The sequence below is a fragment of the Urocampus carinirostris genome, chromosome 14 (genome assembly GCF_059441175.1).
Source record: "Urocampus carinirostris isolate Australia breed hairy pipefish chromosome 14, RoL_Ucar_1.0, whole genome shotgun sequence".
Lineage (NCBI taxonomy): Eukaryota > Metazoa > Chordata > Actinopteri > Syngnathiformes > Syngnathidae > Urocampus > Urocampus carinirostris.
The window spans coordinates 285906-305465 of NC_142362.1; the positions used below are offsets into that span (position 1 = coordinate 285906).

The following is a 19560-nucleotide window of genomic DNA, read 5'->3' on the forward strand; positions in this document are numbered from 1 at the left end:
GCAGCCAAGATGCTAACCGGAGTGGCCTGAGAAGAAAACAACGGGAAAAAAAGTTGTAGATGCCCGAATCTCTGGTCTCAGCAATGTTTGTTTGCGTGATGAAATGTGGAAGGGTGGAAGGCGAGTGACACTGAAGGACGAAGCAAGACAGCTACCAATAACAACAGTGACTCGTGGTGAGCCATAGCCTGCAGACAAAAGGCAAATATGAGCGAGAGAGAAGGAAACAGTGGATAAGTAAAAAAAAAAAAAAAAAGAATCACTGGTGTTCACTTGCTTGACCAGCTGTGAAAGGCGAGTGACATTGCAGGACGACGCAGCAGCAACTAAGAATAAATAACAATAGCGGCGAGCAATACCTTGATGCCTAGAGTATATACTAACATGAGAGGCTAAAGAAGGTATCCGTGGGGACAAACATTTGATGACGCCTTAATTCCAGGACTCTGTTATGTTTGCTTGAATGACCTGCTGTGGTGAGCGACAATAAAGGACGAGGCATCATCTAGCTAAAAATAGCTATAGCTTCTAACAAGTGGCTAACGTGAGCAGCTAAAGAAAAAAACAACAGGAAATAAAGTGGAAGCTGCCCGAATCGGGTCTCTACGACGTTTTCTCGCATGAGCAGCTGCGAAAGTCAAGTGAGCTTAAAAGACGAAGCCGGAGCAGCTAATACTCATAGATACTCATTGCTAGCGGTGCGCTACAGCCTGCATCCAATCGGCTAAGATGACTGGCCGGAGAAGGAAACCGCGGAAGATGGCTGAATCCCGGGACTTGGCGACCATCAGATGGAGAGCTCAACTGTGTGCAGTAAGTAGCCATTAAATGCTAACGCTAAAGCAACTTTGCAAAATGGTCATTCGAGCTTCCGTATAAACGTTAAATTCTTCAAAAGCTGCTTCATGTTGTGTCATTTTTGATGAACCCACAAGTCATGTTTTGCTTATCACTTATTTAAATAAATGAGGTATTTGGACCACTAGGGGTCGTTGTATAGTACACACGGCTGCTTTCAAGTCAGCTCTTATTCCCTCTTTTTCCTCGCTTTTTTCACTTGCTTTCTCGCCTCTCCTTGTCTCTATCTTTTTCTATTTCTCACTTTTTTTGTCTCTCACTATTGATTTGTTCTTCAATTCCTCATTTCGGTCTCTTTTTCTCCCCACCTCTCTCCCTCTTCCTCTCATTCTCTTTCACGCTCCCTACCTAGCTCTCTATCATTCTCTCTCACTCTTGTTATCCTCTTTCTTTTTTGCTCCCTCTTTCTCACCGCCTTGATTTCAATTGATCTTTCTCTCCTACTCTTTCTTTCATGCTTTTTCATCCTCTTTATTTCTCTCTTTCCCATTCTCTCTATAGTTCTCTTTCTCTTGTTCTCCCCCTCTTTCTCACTCTCCACTTTTGTTTATCTCTCTCATACCCTCTCTTTTTCTCTCACTCTCTTATTTTGTTTCTATATTTCCTTTCTCCATCTCCACCTTAATTTCTATTATTCTCTCTTACTCTTTCTCTGGTTATCCCCCTCTCTTTTTTCCCCACTGTCCCTTCTCTCTCTTCTTTCCCTTTCTTTCTCTTTAATCTTCTTGACCGGCCCCCGTGAGAGTTTTTTTTCTTCTCTCTTTCTACCTCGCGGAACCCGATGAGTCGGACAGCCCGGGCAGTGGCTTCGCCCTCGAGCCACGTTTTCAAGTCTCAACTATTTGTCTTGTTGCGACACGGCCGAGACTGAAGCGTCACCACGGCAACGTGACGTCGGTTGTTTTTTTTGGCCAGGTTCCAGGAACGCGTCCCGGCGCTCGGGAACGCACGAGCGTGTCGACTTGCCGCTTCGTGTCGCTCCGTGCGCAGGATCGGGTCGCCGCGACCTCCGTGACAAAGTCCGCGCCCGCCGCCGGAGCAACAAAAGCCACCGGGGGAAGGCGCCGAGGTGCGAGATCCGGCGACATGTGGGCCAAGATCCTGGGCGGGATTCGGACACGGGGTCTCGGGCGACGGAGCTCCACCTGCGCCGGGTCGGTGGCGGTACCGGGTCCCAAGAGCATGGATCAGCTGGGCGGACCCAGCTTCCTCAACACGCTCTACTGGCTCTTCGTTAAAGGCTACTTCCAAAGCACGCAGCAAATGCAAGTAAGTAGGTCAGGTCTTTGCTTTGGCAGGCTTTCGCATTCTTGCTCGAGCGCTAAACAACTAAACAGAAGAATAGGCGATAACCACGCGGGGAGCAGGCTTTACGACATGTAATAACACGTATCGCGTGTGCGTGACCTGCCCCTTTTCGCAGTTCTAAGAGTTAAAAATCTGGTGGGAAAGACAAATTGATTTCAGATTACTGTTAGTGGACATTGGTCAATAGTCAAGTCCTGTTTATTTGTTTGGCCCTTCATCACAAAGAGTCTCAAAGGGCTGCACAGATCAAAGACTATTGCAAACTACAGACTATTATGACGCCATATCCCCTGATCTAAAACCTACATGAGGGCAAATAATACACATATTATCAACATAAAATTTAGGTTATTCATATGCTATAGAATAGAAGCGTGTTTTAAGCCTAGATTTAAACATTTCCACTGAGGTTGCTAGCAAACTCAGGGGGAAGATCATTCCACAGCACCGGTGCCCGAATGGAGAACGCTCTCGGACCTGCGGATTTCTTCTTGGCTCTTGGGATCACGAGGAGACCAGCGTTTTCAGAGCGAAAGCTCCGGACCTGAACATAGGGGGAAATTCAAGGGAGCAAGTCCATGCATGATTTTGTATACTAGCAACAGAACCTTAAAATCACATCTTAAACTAACAGGGAGCCAATGCAGGTGAGTTAAAATCAGGGTCATGTGATCATACTTTCTTGTCTGAGTTAAAAGCCTGGCTGCAGCATTTTGTACCAGCTGAAGGCGCTTGATTTTGGACTTCGGGAGACCGGAGAGTAGGGCATTACAGTCATCGAGACAGGAGGTAACAAACGCGTGATTCCAATTCCTCCGCCATGACTAAGTGGGCCGGCCGGCTTTGGGTCGAAAACCTGCGGGCTGAAAAAAAGGGTCCCGCTCCGACCCGATCCTTAGTGCCCCCTGTCTTTTCTCAGTTGGGAACTTATGGCTCTTTTCATGGGTACACATGACTCAGAGATGAAATAGAACTTGCACACTATTTTAGCATACTACTTTATACAGAGCATGCGAGGGCAAGACGATACCGGCGTGAAAAAGGTTTCTGTCCAGTATAGAGGGGACAATCTTGATGACAGTTTACAGCCCAACAGACGTAATAATTGGTCATTTGAGAAATACAGCGAAAAACAATCCGAAGCGCTACAAGGGTGCTGAAAAAAAGAGACTGAATTCCAATCTCTATGACGAAGGGACATGCTGGGTGGTGCTGCTCCCTCTGTGGGGACTGATGTGCAAACTTGCTGAATGGGGCAGGAGAGTCCGTTGACATACACAATTTGAAGTGTTTGTGCTGCCAAGACTTCCGTCAATACTACATCCCCTTTTCCTTTGGGTAGGCCGAGCTTGTCCGTGGGTGGTGGTCTTGTTATCAATGACGATAAAGACGAATAAATTCAATCTTGTACTGAAGCCCAAATGACCATTTTGGCAAAGCTAACTTGTTCCTATATTTCATTTAGAACGGAACAGCCACTTCGCACACAGAGTTGAACATGTGATGCTCGCAGAGTCCTGTCATTCACGTATTTTCAACTTTTTTTTTAACCACAGTTTCCTTCTCTAGCCCCTCATGTGAGCTACTTGGCCAAGTAGCGATTGTTTGCTGTTCCTGCTTTGTCCTTAAGTGTCATTCGCCCACCACAGCCGGTCATGTGAGCGAAAATCGTAGCGTTTCTGGATTCAAGCGTTATTCGCTTTCTCCTCACTTTCCTTCTCTAGCCCCTAAAGTTACCGACTTGGCTGCAGGTTGTGGCTTGCCACTATTGTTATTGTGAGCTGCTCGTGCGTCGTCCTTCGCTGTCACTCGACTTGCACGGCCGGTCATGCAAGTGAACGGCACTGATTCTGGTTTCCTTCTCTAGCCACTCATGGCATCCACTCTGCTACAGACCTGCCTCTTGCTGCACTGGTTATTGTTTAAAAGTGTTGTAATTGTGAGATTTAAAATGTTCTGACAAGTCTAAATGTTATGAAATTCAGCACGCTATAGAGAAAAAAAGGTTTTTAAAAAGCCTATCATGTTATTACAATCTCATTACGCAATTCGCGATTATTTTTCCAGAACTCCTCAGTTTAAAACCGTACCGTAACATTTTGCGGATTTGCCGACGTTTGCTTCCAGATCGAGCACAAAAAGATTTACGGCCCCCTGTGGAAATCCACCTACGGCCCCCTGGTGGTGGTCAACGTGGCCAGCGCCGAACTCATCGAGCAGGTTTTGCGGCAGGAGGGCCGACATCCGGTACGCACCGACATGCCCCACTGGAGGCGTTACCGGGAGGTCCGCAAGCAAGCACACGGACCCCTCACCGAGTAAGTCGCCTTCTTTTCCTCCCCCCGTCCGCCTCCGGAACATTCCCTATTTCCGGTCTGACTGGTAGCCTGGGCTTCTTGCACCGTTCAGGCCAAGGTTTTCAACACAATCCGACTCCAGGATCATATTGATGAAAAAATATCATAACCGTATTTGACGAGGAGGTAGACGCACAGTACAAAGTCATCAACAAATGAATAATAATAAGAAAATGTCTACTGTTGCACAAAACTGGGTCAAAATAAATGCATGAGTAGACCCCCGGGATACGATGTGGAATAAGAGGCTATCCACCCCCTCTTTACGTCTTTTTCCTCACTCTACGACATCGACAGCAAATGATTTAGCGGCTCCAAAAACCTTGAAATTCTCGACCCCTTGGCCCAGGGGGGTGGTGGGGGGGAGACACGCAGGCGTTCTTCATTTGCCTGCAAAAAAAAGAGTAAGGGGTGGGCGCATCCAACTTCTATAGTCGGTGTGACTTGAATCTACCCCTAAGAATGGAGCAAAGGCAGACCTTACCCCATAGGCCCCTCCCTTGCGGCCCCGCTTGTAATCGCGCGCAGAATTTATTGATTGATTAACAAAAAGAAAAACCCACTATCGGGTTGCCAATAGTTAGTTTTCTGCCAACCATGACAGAATCATCAAACCATCAGCCTATCGTGACACGAGAACACAGCCATCGATTTGTTTTTTTAAATTGGAAAACCTTTGTCATTCGGCTCCGGTAATCTAATCATCGGATAGTAACCCAACCACTTACAACAAAAGTGTTGTCTTGTGGGGTTAGGGTGTTGCACTTGAGTCTATAGATGGGATTAAAAAGGGGAAGAAGTCTCTGTAGCAGGAAGAAAAAGAGAGGGGTTTCTTGGATAACGTTAAAGGAAGGAATCCATAGCATACTTTTAATAGCACGTTCTTCTATTGTCATTGTGTTTACACTTTGCCTGCATAGCACTAAGCCCAAGAGGCCAAAGTGTGGATCATCCCCAATTATTATTTCAAATTGGACTCTTCTTTGAAGTCCTATTTAAAGCTACGTTGACAGATCGATGGATCTTTTTGCAGTCTTTACATTTCAAGGATATGAATCCTTTTTGTGCCTGTGTATTTGCTTCGAGGCTCGGGGCCGAGTGGCAGCGTATCCGCAGCGTCCTGAACCCTCGGATGCTGAAGCCCAAGCACGTGGCCTCCTACGCCGACACCATCAACCCGGTGGTGTCCGATTTCTTGGATCGACTTTGCCTCTTGAGGGAGAAAAACGCAAAAGGAGGCGCGACTCCGGACCTGGTGCACGACGTGACCGGAGAACTTTACAAGTTTGCTTTTGAAGGTATGCACGGTTGAAATCCCTGAAAAATGATTGAATCGAGATAGGATATGCGCTGCCCAAACTGCCGTCAGTACTACATCCAGGTTGTGTTTTTGAAGTCAGGAAAATGCTCGAATTCAGGGTGAAGTGCTTGAAATGCTTGAAATAGTTGCCATTGCCGTGTTTCTTGGCAGTCTGACTGGATAGATCACACAATAAATCAAGAAACATCAAAACGTGTGTGTAAAAATGATGCCGATGGTAGCTCCATTCCTCATTATCGAGTTTTTAATTTTGTATTTGTGATATCTTCTCAATAATACTAAAACCTTGTGCACCAAATGATGAAGTCATTTCATATGTTTTGCAGGGGATCCCTGAGAAACACATGAAATACAAATGAAAAGATTCACAGATTTACAAAAAAGATGTATAAAATGCAAAACGATTTGAGCTTTTTACACACTGAAATGATTTAAAAATAAACAACGCAAAATCCCTGAAAATGCAAAACAAGTATAACGTTAAAAATATGAACTCTTCAGTGTTATAAATAAATGATAAAATTCTATTTTAACTAATTCAACTGCCTTGTGTAGAAATAAATGATATTGACATTTAATAGAATAAATTCAAAAAATATTAAACAATTTTTTTATTATGCATATTATTTTGTTATTGGTAATATAATATACTGATCAAAGGGACCCCCAAAAACCTGCTTTGTCTTTTTTTAAACTTGTTTTTTCCCCTCTTTTTTGCCTGCTTTTTTTCTTGATTTGTATTTCTTTTTCTCTTTTTTTGCATTTTTTGCTCCTGGTTTACCTCACTTATTACTTTTGTTTTATTCTTATTTCATTCTCCACTTTCCTCTTTTGTTTTAGTTTTTCCTGTTTTGTTTATTTTTTTCTTAGCTTTTTACTACTTTTTTCTTGCTTTTTACTTCTTCATTTCCTGGTTGTTTTGTTTCTTTTTTTCTTAGATTTGACTTATATTTTCTTGCTTTATCAGCTTTTTCTTCTATTCTCTTTTTTGTTTTTTGATCAGATTTATGTCTTCCTTTGTTTCCTTTTTTTATTGTTGTCTGGGGTTTCTGCAGTACTTACCTCCTAGTAAGGTCATTCTGTGAATAAAGTTACATAATACTTGTTCATGAATGTTTTTTTTGTTGCTTTAATCCAATCTGAAGAGCCGATTGGGTGCCTGCCGTTTTTAATCCGCCGAGCCGCGTCTCTAAAAAGAGACCAAATTCCCATCATTGCGACCGATGCTGGGAGGGGCTGCTCCCTCCGTGGGGACTGGCGCGCACACTGTGTGCTGAAGGGAGCGGGAGAGTCCACTCCACGCTAGTGTCCGAGATAGCATATGCGCTGCCCAAACTGCCGTCAGTATTACATCCACTTTTTGTCTGTTGGGCATAGCCTCTCTGTGGGTGGGCACTCCCCCTGCCCCTCTCCCCGGTAACACCCCTGGGGTCAACTATATTTTTGTTTTGACTTTATGAATAATTTGAACCTTTCTTTTTTGAGGAATCTGCTCGGTGCTGTTCGAGACCCGTCTGGGCTGCCTGGAGCAAGATCTGCCCGAGGAGACCAGAAAATTTATCTGGTCGGTGGGGGAAATGTTCCGACTCTCTTCCGTCGTCATCCTTTTTCCCAAGCGCTGCTGGCCTTACCTGCCGTTCTGGAAAAATTTTGTGGCCGTCTGGGATCATCTCTTCAAAGTCTGTGAGCGTCACGCGTCGTTGGCATGGAAACCATGCTAGCAAATTTGTAGTTTAAAAAAATCAAATAAAAAAATATGTATACATCCCAATATTATGATATGAAAAAATGTGATCACAAAGGTATAACTTAAACGTTTTCGACTTGAAGCTCCTGAGACCCGAGCTTCTTCCTTAACGTGCATTTATGTCCACACGAGTGGTCGCCAGGTCCCATGACAGGGGTGTCCAAACTTTTGAGAAAGCGGGGGGACCAAATTCGGTAAACTGGGGCCGACTATTTAGCATGCCATTTTTTCAACACTCTTTCATAAATAAAGCTTTTCGGTGGTTGGTAGCAAGCGACCTCGTAGCTCGCCTTTGTAGCATTTTCATTTGACTCGAAGCGTCTCTTCAAATGTGCCGCTGTACCGTTACGGCTTCCTGTCGCTTCACCTTTTCACAGCGTTCCTTTCCAGGTAGCTTTTTGTAGTCCCGCGGTGCCTTTTGATGTTCTTTTTTTTTTTTAAACAGCCACACTGAATATTTAAGCTAAAATATTTGTATTCCATTTTTTTTGTTTTTGTTTTTTTCTCCATTATTACACAAATATGTTTTTGAAATGAGTTCCACCACTGAAACCTCATTTTTTTTAAGTCATTGTTTTCATTCATTTCCCAATTATATATTTTTAAACGAGTTCTGCCACTTTATTCTTTGTATTTTTTTATACGATTTACAATAATTGCACAGATATGAAACAAAATATTTTTGAAATACTTCTTCTACTGAAACATTTTATAATTTTTATGTATGTATTCAATTTTTCAAATATATTTTTTTAGCCTTATTGCACAAATATCAATCAACATTTTTTAATCATTATCTTTTTTATATATTCTATTTTTCAAATATTTAACTTGCTTCTATTGCACAAATATTCATACTAGCCTGCACTGAAACTTTTTTATTTTCTTTTCATTTCTTTATATTTTCCCCCATAATTGCACAAATATAAATCTTTTTTTAATGAACATGGAATTTATTATTTTATTTTTTTAATTTCACAAATATCAATTATTCTTATTATTAGTTCTACCACTGAATTGAATGACTTACTTTTTAAAAATGCTTTATTTATTTCTAAATCATGAGAATTGCATTTCCAAATTTACCCAAAATAACATAGATGCTATAACAATGAGGTCAATTTGATTTAAGACAAGTCGGTAGTCTATGAGAAATGTATGGACATTTTAATCTGACGTATGCTTTTTCCCCATCGTGATGAACTCATATTTTATCACCACCCAAAAAAAATATTCCAATTTCATGGCAATGAAATCATGTACTTTTCACCCATCACTTTGTAAATGATTACTTGCGCGCCGAGTAAAACCAGATGACATGAGTAAATGAACAACCGACGGGTACTCGATCTTGTTCCGTGTCAATACACAGAATGCTCTGTTATAACCTCGCTTAAGACGCTTCATTGACCGATATTGCTCCGAGTGCCGCAACCAATGTTCCTTCTAAGCTCCCTCGGGTCCGAACAATCGCACAAAGTCTGTGAATAAGGACCATGAGCCACATCAATCCCAACTCTGGCAACCGAATCCTTAGCAAATGTCTCCAAAACCTGAATAATAGAATAGAATAGAATATACCCTTTATTGTCGTTGTTACAAAATGGGTTAACATATTCTGACAACGAAATTGGGCATGACACTCCAGTGTCACACTGTTACTAATGTTACATTCTGCTGGCTTTCTGGCAGCACTTGTTAGTCATTCCATTTTAAATCAATTGGCTAATGTAAACAAGTATCTTTTGTTGCATAATACTAACATTTTGTAGATTCGTCGAGTCGGTTGCTCGATACAGAATTCAATCCCTTTTTTGAGCGGAAGTACAATTTTGGCAAAAGATTGACTGTTACATTCAAACATTATGCATATGATTTGAATGTAAAACGATCGATCAGAGACTCTCAAAAATGTGTCCCTTTTTCCGCATGTTTCCTCTTTTTTTACCCCTTTTCTTTAGTTTTCCTTCCTTTGTCTCTTTTTTTTCTATCTTTTTACTTTTTTCATGTTTTGTCTTCTTTTGTTGTCTAATTTCCTTATTCATTTTTTGATACTACTTTTTCTCCCCTTTTCCTTGTTTTTTTACTTTGTTTTTTTCTTTATTCCTTCTTATAAAAAGACTTTAGTTTTTTTCGTTTTTGTGCAGTTGTCTCTCTTTTTTCCCCCTTTTGGAGCCATTTAGAGCATCATGTTGCATACAAATTGGTGATATGGATAAAAGCAACAAAAACAATCTGAAGAACTGTTTGGGTGCCGACAGAACCGGCTCTTTTGAGTGAGCCGAGCCAAAAGAGCCGCTTCTCTAAAAAAAAAAGACAAACTTGCACGGCAACACTGACGGAGTCACGTAGGTAAGAAAGGTCACTTAGCTACTTTTTCTAACTGTGCAGTTGATCATTAAAACAAAGCGCACTTGTCTCTCTATATTTCAATGTCTTGGTGAGGAAGAAATAATCCAAAAATAAGATTTTTTTTGTCAAGCAAACTCCTATAACTCCCTGTCCCATCGCTCATACAATTCAGTTTAGGCGTGGCAAAAAAAAATGATCTACAAGAATACGAATATCAAAAATGTCAAGGCACTCTTCAAAATGTTGTCATCATATTTGTTTTTGGGGTTAAATCTTGATCAACATTCCTAATAAGAAAATGATATATAATATGCTTAAGAATCTGCCCTTTTTTGTAGCATTAGTATCTTTCTTTTCACTGTATTTATTCGAAGCACGGCAGCGCAGCGGTTAGCGCGTGTGCGACACAGTTCTGAAGTCATGAGATCGAACCTTCCTGTGTGGATTTTGCATGTTCTCCCCGTGCTTGCGTGGTTTTCCTCCCACATTCCAAAAACGTGCATTTCAGATGAATTGGCCGGTCCGAACTGTCCCTAGGTGGGAATGAGCAAGTGAATGGTTGTTTGTCTCTGTGTGCCCTACGACTGTCTGGCCACCAGTTCAGGGTGTCCGCTGCCCACTGCCTGAAGACGGCTGAAACGGGCTCCGGCACCCCCGCAACCCTACTGTGGATAAGCGGTGCAGATGATGGATGGATGTATTTATTTGATCGACTTATTTTCAGATTTTTTTTTCACAAAGTCATGGAAATGGATTCGAGTAGAAATAAGCAAAATTGAATAAAGAACTTTTCTGCAATAAAATACTAGAAGATACAAAATGCAATAAATGTAAGCATTATTTATAATCCTAACTTTCAAAGAAAAAAAAAACCTCAATAATATAGTGCGCTACACGATGCAAGAAAATCAAGATGATGAAAAACGTTTTAAAATGGATTTTCGTATCATTTCAGCGGAAGAGCTGGTGCAGAAGAAGATAGAGGAGCTGAGCAGGAAGGAGAAGACGGAGGGCGACTTGGAGGGGGCTTACCTGACTCACCTGTTGCTCGGCCAAAAAATGAACCTGACCCAGATCTTGGGAAGCATCACCGAGCTCCTGCTGGCGGGAGTTGACACCGTACGAATTCCACATGTTCCTCTTTTTTATATATATCGATTTAGGAAACGGTGCCAAAACCAGCTTTTTCACTTGCAATCAAATAGCGTTTAAGGAAAGAATATCGTGTTTTTCATTTTAAGGGGATTTTTATTGATTATTGTATTTGATTTTATTTTCTAAATAATATCACGTTTTTGTTTTAATTTTTAAATATTTTTTGCATGAATTCTATTGTATGTATTTGTTGATTTTTAAATAACATAATCCTGGTTTTAAAATGATTTTGGTTTATTTTTATTATTTTCAATACTAGTTCAAAAACTCTATTGTCTTCCAAACAAAATAACATTAATGAAAGAGGAATGTATTTTTATTTATGTTTATAATTTATTTGTTTATATTGATCTCAGTTATCTTTTTAATCCCATCAAAATGAAGAGAAATGATCATGCTTTTAAATATTTTATATCTTTATTCCACTTTCTATTTCTTTAGACTAAAAACATTAAAAGGGAAAGAAGATTTATTAGAGATTAGATTTATGCTCATAGTTCATTTTTTCTTTTTTAAATTTATTTTTAATAAGATACAGAAAGGAAATGATGATCATGTTTTTTCAAAAAAAGTTTACATTTTTTAAATGTGTTTTTAATGAAGGAATACAGAAAGGAAATAGTTGTAAAAAAAATTTAGAATTTTTTTAAATTAAATTTAAAAAATAGATATTTTTAAATATGCTTTCTCTAATTCTTTTTATTTTTTACTGTAAAAGAAGAACGATCGCATTGAAAAGCATCGTAAGAAAGAAAATTCATAGATTTGTTTTTCTCATCTAAAGCACAAGTAAACAGTTGATGTTTTTTCCTTCAATGATTTGATCCGTGTAGCAAAAACTGGAGTGGATTTTGTATTTGCTTTTTTTTCAGACGTCGAACACCATTTCCTGGGCTCTGTACCACCTGGCCAAGGAGCCAGGTATCCAGGACCAACTCCACCGGGAAGTGTCTTCCGTTTGGCCTGCCTCCCGCGACTTGCCCACCGCTCACGAAATCTCCCGCATGCCCTTCCTCAAGGCCGTCGTTCGGGAGACCCTGCGGTGGGAAGGGGACCGCCGTACCTGCGTCGGGAAACGGAAACCTAAAAAAAAAAACGACATCATTCTTTTTCCGTTTCAGGCTTTATCCCGTCGTTCCGGGAAACGCTCGCGTCGCTGCTGAAAGCGAGATGGTGGTTGGCGATCATCTTTTTCCCAAAAGGGTAAGAACTCACAATAAGGCATACTCGATGTGAACTTCAAATCTAGATCAAATCCGAATTGCGCTGCTAGCCAGATATAATCCGCCGATGATATATTTGTACGCTACGGATGTGTCCAAAAAGTCAGGTTGTGAAACATGAGTTGACCCCTTCCCAAATTTCTGTTTTCTTTTTTTGCATATTTATCCCGCACAAACGGTTCAAATCATCAATCCAATTTGAATATCACACAGAGACAACCAAAGGAAATACAAAATAACTGTTTTGAAACCTCGATTCTATTTCATGCACACAAATAATCCAAACCTCGCTTGTCCACTTTTGTGTCATAACAAAGTAACTGTGACTTAGCACAGTTTTGGGAAAGCCGAGTTCAATTCCACAGAGCGCACCCCAAATGGATTGCCGCCACCCAGGTTAAACCAAGAAATCATTCCAATTGAATCTGGTAGACAAAGTGAAGTCGGCTCCAAAATCTCAAGAACACAACTGAAATGCCACCATCCAAAGAAGTTCCAGAAGAAATGAGGAAAAAAATTGAAATAGCTTTGAGACTTTTTTCAGACTGATCAATTTCAAAAGCTGTAAGGCTCCAGAGAACCACTGTCAGAGCCATTATGCACAAATGGAGAAAACTGGGAACAGTGGCAAACCTTCCCAGGAGCTGTCGACGAACGAAGAGGACTCCAATAGTGTGATGGTGGCTCATCCAGTAGGTTACAAAGAAAAACTCAAAAATTATCCAAAGAACTGCAAGCCTCGCTGCCTGGATCAAATCTGGATTAAGAGAGATCTGTCTATGAATTGGAAATGATCCTTCACCTTCGATTTCTTCATTTTTTTTTTTAAATCAGACGATCCTATATCCGTTTTACACTGATACAAGGATTGCAATATGGATGAAATCTGGATCTCGCTGGGTTTTCAATACACGGTTCACAGTGGCTACCGATTTGTCAAGCGCCTGGGTTGTACATTCATAATATGATTCCAAGCCATATTTGACACATTTCTTAGTATCCAAACAGTTTCTGTGCTGCATTTACACGGAAACATGATTTGCAATGTGGGTCGAATCCGATTTGACGTGGCACTGACAAATTCCCACACCTGACGATTGCCTGAATTTGTCAGACTGATAACTCAATCAAAATGAGATTAGGAGTGACATTGTAGATGTCACCCAGGTTGAGGTTTGATTCAAATTGGTCAAAATTGCAAATCTGGACCGGCGCAAGATTCTTATCGATACTAAATGTAGAATCGGGATAAGACATCGAATCGAACTGGTTGCCGCTTTACATTTTACTGATGTTGAAGTTCGATCCAGAGTAGGTCCTGTTTGCAAATCTGGACCAAGGCCAGAGTTGAGTGACAATGTGAAATGACCTGCGGCATATTTTCAAAATGACTAACATCTGGATCAGATCTGGATGAAGCCTGGTTTGGTATTGCATGGACAACTTTCCACATCTGATGTTTGTCTGAATGATGTGCACATTCTGGAAAAGATTTGGTGCCAAACTGTTTTACACGTTGCGGGTGTTGAAGTTTGATCCAGAGTTGGTCCTAATTCTAAATCTGGACGGGGTAAGAGTCCGATATACTAAATGTACAATCAAAATAACATTCAGAGTCAAACTTTGCGGGTGTTGTGAATGAACCAGATGTGGTCCTGGTTTCAGATCCATATCAGTCTCAACTTGTTCAAATCAAACGTATAAGGACCCTTTACGCATCCCCTTTCCACCGACTTCCGGATCGGATCCGGATTCAGCCACGTTTCTTTTTGCCTCCGATCCTCAGACGCTGTTCCACCTGTGCCACTACGCCGTTTCCCACGACGAGAGCGTCTTCCCGGAAGCGGAACGCTTCCTGCCGGAGCGCTGGATGAGGCGGGAAAACCCTCAGCAGAGCCGGCACCCTTTCGGATCCGTTCCCTTCGGGTTCGGGACCAGGGCCTGCCTGGGTCGGCGGGTGGCCGAGCTGGAGATGTATTTGCTGCTGTCCACGGTAGGCATCAAGATACGAATCGGGGTCCGTGTTTCAATTCCCCTCCCTCCCCCCGGATACCGAGTGAATCGCACCCGAGGTGAAGAAACTGGCGGGGTATAGAAAGCTATGCTAAATTGCTAATGTGGGTGGGCTCCAGAGGAAAAAGTCTCTTTTTTTTTTTAATGACCGCATTTTCTGGACCATAAGAAATGATAAATCGCTCCTGCAAATTTCTGGCAACGCGGGGGTTTTAAGGTGCGCCGTCTATCCCGGAAAATACTAGGCTACTTAGGTTTTCTATATGTGTACATCCGGGGTGGGCTACTCATAAACGGGTGTTTTTTGGGGGCCGACTCAGTCCCCATTCTCACATTGAGTGTGTACAACAAAAATACTACAAAATAACCACAATACTAAATATCAAATGTAGTGCAACAATACAATGGACCTCATATATGATGAAATTCCGCATTCGCCTTGTGAAGGTTAAAAAGTCACGGAACTCATGGATCAAGTTTGACCTTGAGCATCTGAAAGGCCCACAGGTGGTCGAGATTTTCCAGGCCTTTACCGGCGGGAAGTTTTCTCCTTTATGTGAGAAGTTTCAACAACACTGGGGAAACTTCTATCATGCTTTCGTTGATTTCAAGAAGGCGTTTGACAAAGTAAGGTAAGCTGCTTTATAGGCCACCAAGCCGGGGCAACAAAGGAGTGATTTTGTATGAAGCATTTCAAGGTCCTGGAGTTGCATAGCTAGTCTCTAGATCGCAACCCCATAGAAGCGGAGGGAGTTGAAACTCTTCGTTGCCCGACAACAGCCCCAAAACATCACTGCTCTACAGAAGATCTGCATGGAGGACTCGTCCAAAATATCAGCAACAGTGTGTGAAAAGCTTTTGAAATGTTACAGAAAATGTTTGGCCTCTGTTGTTGCCATCAAAGGGCAAATAACAAGGTATCAGTATCAGAAATTATTTTCCCCCCATTTTATTAACACTCCACTTATTGAAACATGAATATTTTGTTAGTTTGTTTGTACATGATTCAATTGTTTGTTTGTTTGTACATGATTCAAATTGAATCTTTTCTTCCGGCGCCGTCACGAATGGCAGCCACTCCAGCAGCTCCCGTGTTATTTTCGATTGTTCTCAGCTCAGGGATGCTGCTGGAAATGTGAATTTCCCAAAGGGGATGAACAAAGTATCTATCTATCTATCTATCTATCTATCTATCTATCTATCTATCTATCTATCTATCTATCTATCTATCTATCTATCTATCTATCTATCTATCTATCTATCTATCTATCTATCTATCTATCTATCTATCTATCTATCTATCTATCTATCTATCTATCTATCTATCTATCTATCTATCTATCTATCTATCTATCTATCTATCTATCTATCTATCTATCTATCTATCTATCTATCTATCTATCTATCTATCTATCTATCTATCTATCTATCTATCTATCTATCTATCTATCTATCTATCTATCTATCTATCTATCTATCTATCTATCTATCTATCTATCTATCTATCTATCTATCTATCTATCTATCTATCTATCTATCTATCTATCTATCTATCTATCTATCTATCTATCTATCTATCTATCTATCTATCTATCTATCTATCTATCTATCTATCTATCTATCTATCTATCTATCTATCTATCTATCTAAAGGATTTCATTAAAATACTACAAAAATACTACTACCATAGTACTTGAATACAAAATACCACTACAGAGATTTACCCAAGAATGACCTTAAGATACTAAAGAAAAATGACTACAGAAGTATTACAACAAAAATACTGCAAAAGTACTACTACAGCAATACTATAGCAATTGTGCTATGGAAATACCACCAATAACGTCTGCAAAATACTACAAAAGTAAAACTACAGAAATACTCCCAAAAAACGACAGAACTCTGACGTCCTTAAAACGGGGACCTCATAGATAGATAGATAGATAGATAGATACTTTGTTCATCCCCTTTGGGAAATTCACATTTCCAGCAGCATCCCTGAGCTGAGAACAATCGAAAATAACACGGGAGCTGCTGGAGTGGCTGCCATTCATGTCTTATATTATTTAATGGTGGGCGTTTAGAGACCAATTTCATTAAAAACCAATATAAAAAGGGATATATCGTGTATACTCACTTAGAGATGAAAACAATAGGATAAGTGTCCAGGATGGGCCCCTTGGTCCAAATTTGCTGCTGTATATTATTGAATAACATTTGAAAGTCAATGAAAAGTGATATTGGATTTACCTTTGGTGTGACGTGACTTGAGCGGGTGGATGCAGAAAGAGGGGGAAATAAAAATGGATCTTAAAAAAATCCCTTTAGAAAAATTGTCATACCCTTAGAATACTTTTTCCTTTCAGATTCAGATTCAGATCTACTTTATTGTCATTCTAGTACACGTGTATACAGAACGAAATGTCGATGCATCTGACCCCCACAGTTTCCTTGAATGTACAGATATAAATAAAGTTGTATTGTATTTTGGCTACGTATAGTATTTTACCATAGTGCCGATAGTGCAAGAAGGGTAGCTAACCAGATGTGCAAAATGGGCAGTCAGGTTAACAAGTCAGGTACACAGTAACATTAACACTGTAACAATAACGCTGTAATTACCATAGTGCAGAGAGCAATGTGCAATGAGTGGCAAGCTATAAAAAACTGCCAGTAGTGCAAAAAGTCAGATTAGCAGCCGTTTAGATTTAAGTTAACTATATGTTAGATTGACCATTTAACAGTCTAATGGCCATGGGGACTAGACTATTGCGGAGCCTGGTGGTCCTGCACCGCACACTGCAGAACCTCTTCCCAGAGGCTAGCAGAGTGAACAGTCCATGATGGGGGTGAGAGGGGTCCCCGGTAATGTTCTTAGCATGGGATAGGCAGCGCTTCTGGCCGATGTCCTGAATGGAGGGAAGTGTAGTCCCGATTATTTTCTCTGCTGTCCTCGTTACCCTCCTCACACTACCCCAGTCGGTAGCGCTGCAGCCTCCACACCACACAGAGATACAGCTGGTCAGGATACTCTCTATGGTGCCCCTGTAGAATGTGATGAGGGAGGGTGGGGGCAGGTGGGGTGGGCTCTCCTCATCCTCCGCAGGAAGTACAGGCGCTGCTGTGCCCTGTTCAATTGCCTCCTCGATGATAATCCTAATCCTCCATCGGTTACGGCCGTATATTCTTTAGCCCGTGCCTCTTTCTTGTGTCTCGATCGTCTCAAGTCTCGTTTCCATCGTCTCCGTCGTCTTCTTGCTTCTCCCTTTAGCATCACCGCCGGCCTCGGTACCCCTCGTTAACGAATGCAGTATTGTATCGCCGGCTCGCAATATCTTCACGAAGTAGGCCGAGTTCTGAACTGAAGAAAGGCATTGTGGGAAGTCGTTGAGCCAAAAGCGTATCGGCAATTTATAGCGAGGAGGTTGCCGTAAAGAGCGAAAACACGCGAAAACATCGTAAGGCGAGGTGGCCTTATCCCGGGGGTCGACTGTACCTTGACTGACCGAGTTGTCTTTTGCTCCGCTCAGCTCGTCCGTCGCTTCGAGGTGAGGCCCGACCCGAACGGCTTCGCCGCGGTCAAACCCATCACCAGGACGCTGCTGTGCCCGGCCGCGCCCATCAACCTCGTCTTCGCCGACAGACGAGGATAACGGACCGGGGGAAGAAGGCGCGGCCTCCTTTGGACTAGGACCAATCGGATGCTGGAGCTTGAGCCCTGTTTCCTCGAGGGGGCGAAGCCATAAGCGACTTCTCGGCCGCGTCGGTTTGTTGGTTGTGCCGTTATTTATGAAGAAAATGAAAATCTTTTTAGAGCAGGGGTCCCCGAGATCACCCGAGTAGCTCACGGACGGGTCCCGAATATGACTTGCCCGTGATGGGGCATTGTGATTTTCTAGGAAATGCCGTTTTTATCCGGCACCTTCCGATTTTAACCCTACTTCTAATAATTCCAACTTGCTAAGAACACGGTACATACACGTGACTTGCACAGTAATTACATTGTAATAAATTATTTTGGGAACGCATCTCAAACTGCTAGCCTTTGGCGCTAATCCGTAAGACAAAAAAAGGAGCTCTGGCCTTCGAAATGGGTCGGTGGTCCCTGTTTTAGACTTTACACTATATCCATTGACTGTTGATAACATTTGGAATTGTGGGATTTTCATGGTGTTAAGTGAAACATTTTTTTTCTTGAAATAGTTCTGCCCGCCCCTCATCGTTTCACTCCTTTTTCAGATATCAGATTAAATTTGTTTGAAATTCAATCCAAATTTGCCTGTGTGTATTCCATATCTTGCCACAATTTAAAAAGATTGTAAGAAGAAGACTGGAAATTCTAAATGTACCGGCCAACACGCAAAAATAATTGTATTCCGTTTTTTCTCTTTAAATTGATTCTGGCCCCATCCCATGGTTTCGCTCCTTTTTTAAATGGGGTTGATTTTCTTCTATTTAAAAAAAAAAAAAGATTTTAAAGGTGGCGGCTTCACAATAAACTATAAAAACAATTATAGTTCATCAATGAAAAATGATTATTGTACTTTTATTTTTGTTTATGGATGGAAGGTCTATTTTTCGACACAATTTTATTTTCAAAATCAAGCTTGAAAATGCACTCGCATACAAACACTTCAATTTATATTTTCATGTGGTTTCATCAAATTTGATTCAATTTCATGATTCACTTTTAAAAGAAAGTGTCTAAAAATATACAAATGATAATAATAAAAAAAAGACGAGTACTTTAAATTTGTTTTGAAGGGGCATGTTTTTTTCTGATCCCAATTTATTTTACAAATAAATCTTGAAAAATACAAACGCATACATACAAAACTACCAGTCACCTGGTGCACATGAGTTGTATAACAACAAAATTGTGCATGGTTCTTTTTATTTCAATTCTACAGTCGCTAAACCCCCCCTAATTTCAATCTTTTTTTAGTTGATTGACTTGAATGACTTGTTTTTCTTTTACAAAGTGCTTGAAAAAATGTCCAACTAAAATGAGAAATCAAAAAGAAATGTCAAGAAGGTATTACTTTTAATTTGTTAACAAATGGAATGCCTTTTCTTTTTCAAAATGTTGAGACCATTCCAAAAGAAACCTTCCAAAATCACTGCCTGTCGTTTTTTGTTTTTTTTTAAATCCGCTCTCCTCCCGTCTTTCTCGTTTGTCATCAAGATCGTATTCAATTTCCTACAATTAAGGAGGTTCCTCTCAAA

General features: G+C 41.1%; 1 protein-coding gene across 1 annotated transcript; it reads left to right on the forward strand.

The window, feature by feature from the left end:
- The first annotated feature begins 655 nt into the window (after positions 1-655).
- cyp27a3 (cytochrome P450 family 27 subfamily A member 3) lies at positions 656-18602 on the forward strand. The gene is made up of 10 exons (XM_088352210.1): positions 656-813; positions 1774-2127; positions 4294-4484; positions 5610-5821; positions 7330-7527; positions 10899-11062; positions 11971-12140; positions 12220-12301; positions 14108-14314; positions 17865-18602. Exons 1-10 carry the CDS (start codon positions 730-732, stop codon positions 17985-17987), a joined length of 1785 nt encoding a protein of 594 aa, XP_088208336.1. The 5' UTR covers positions 656-729; the 3' UTR covers positions 17988-18602.
- The last annotated feature ends 958 nt before the right edge of the window (positions 18603-19560 follow it).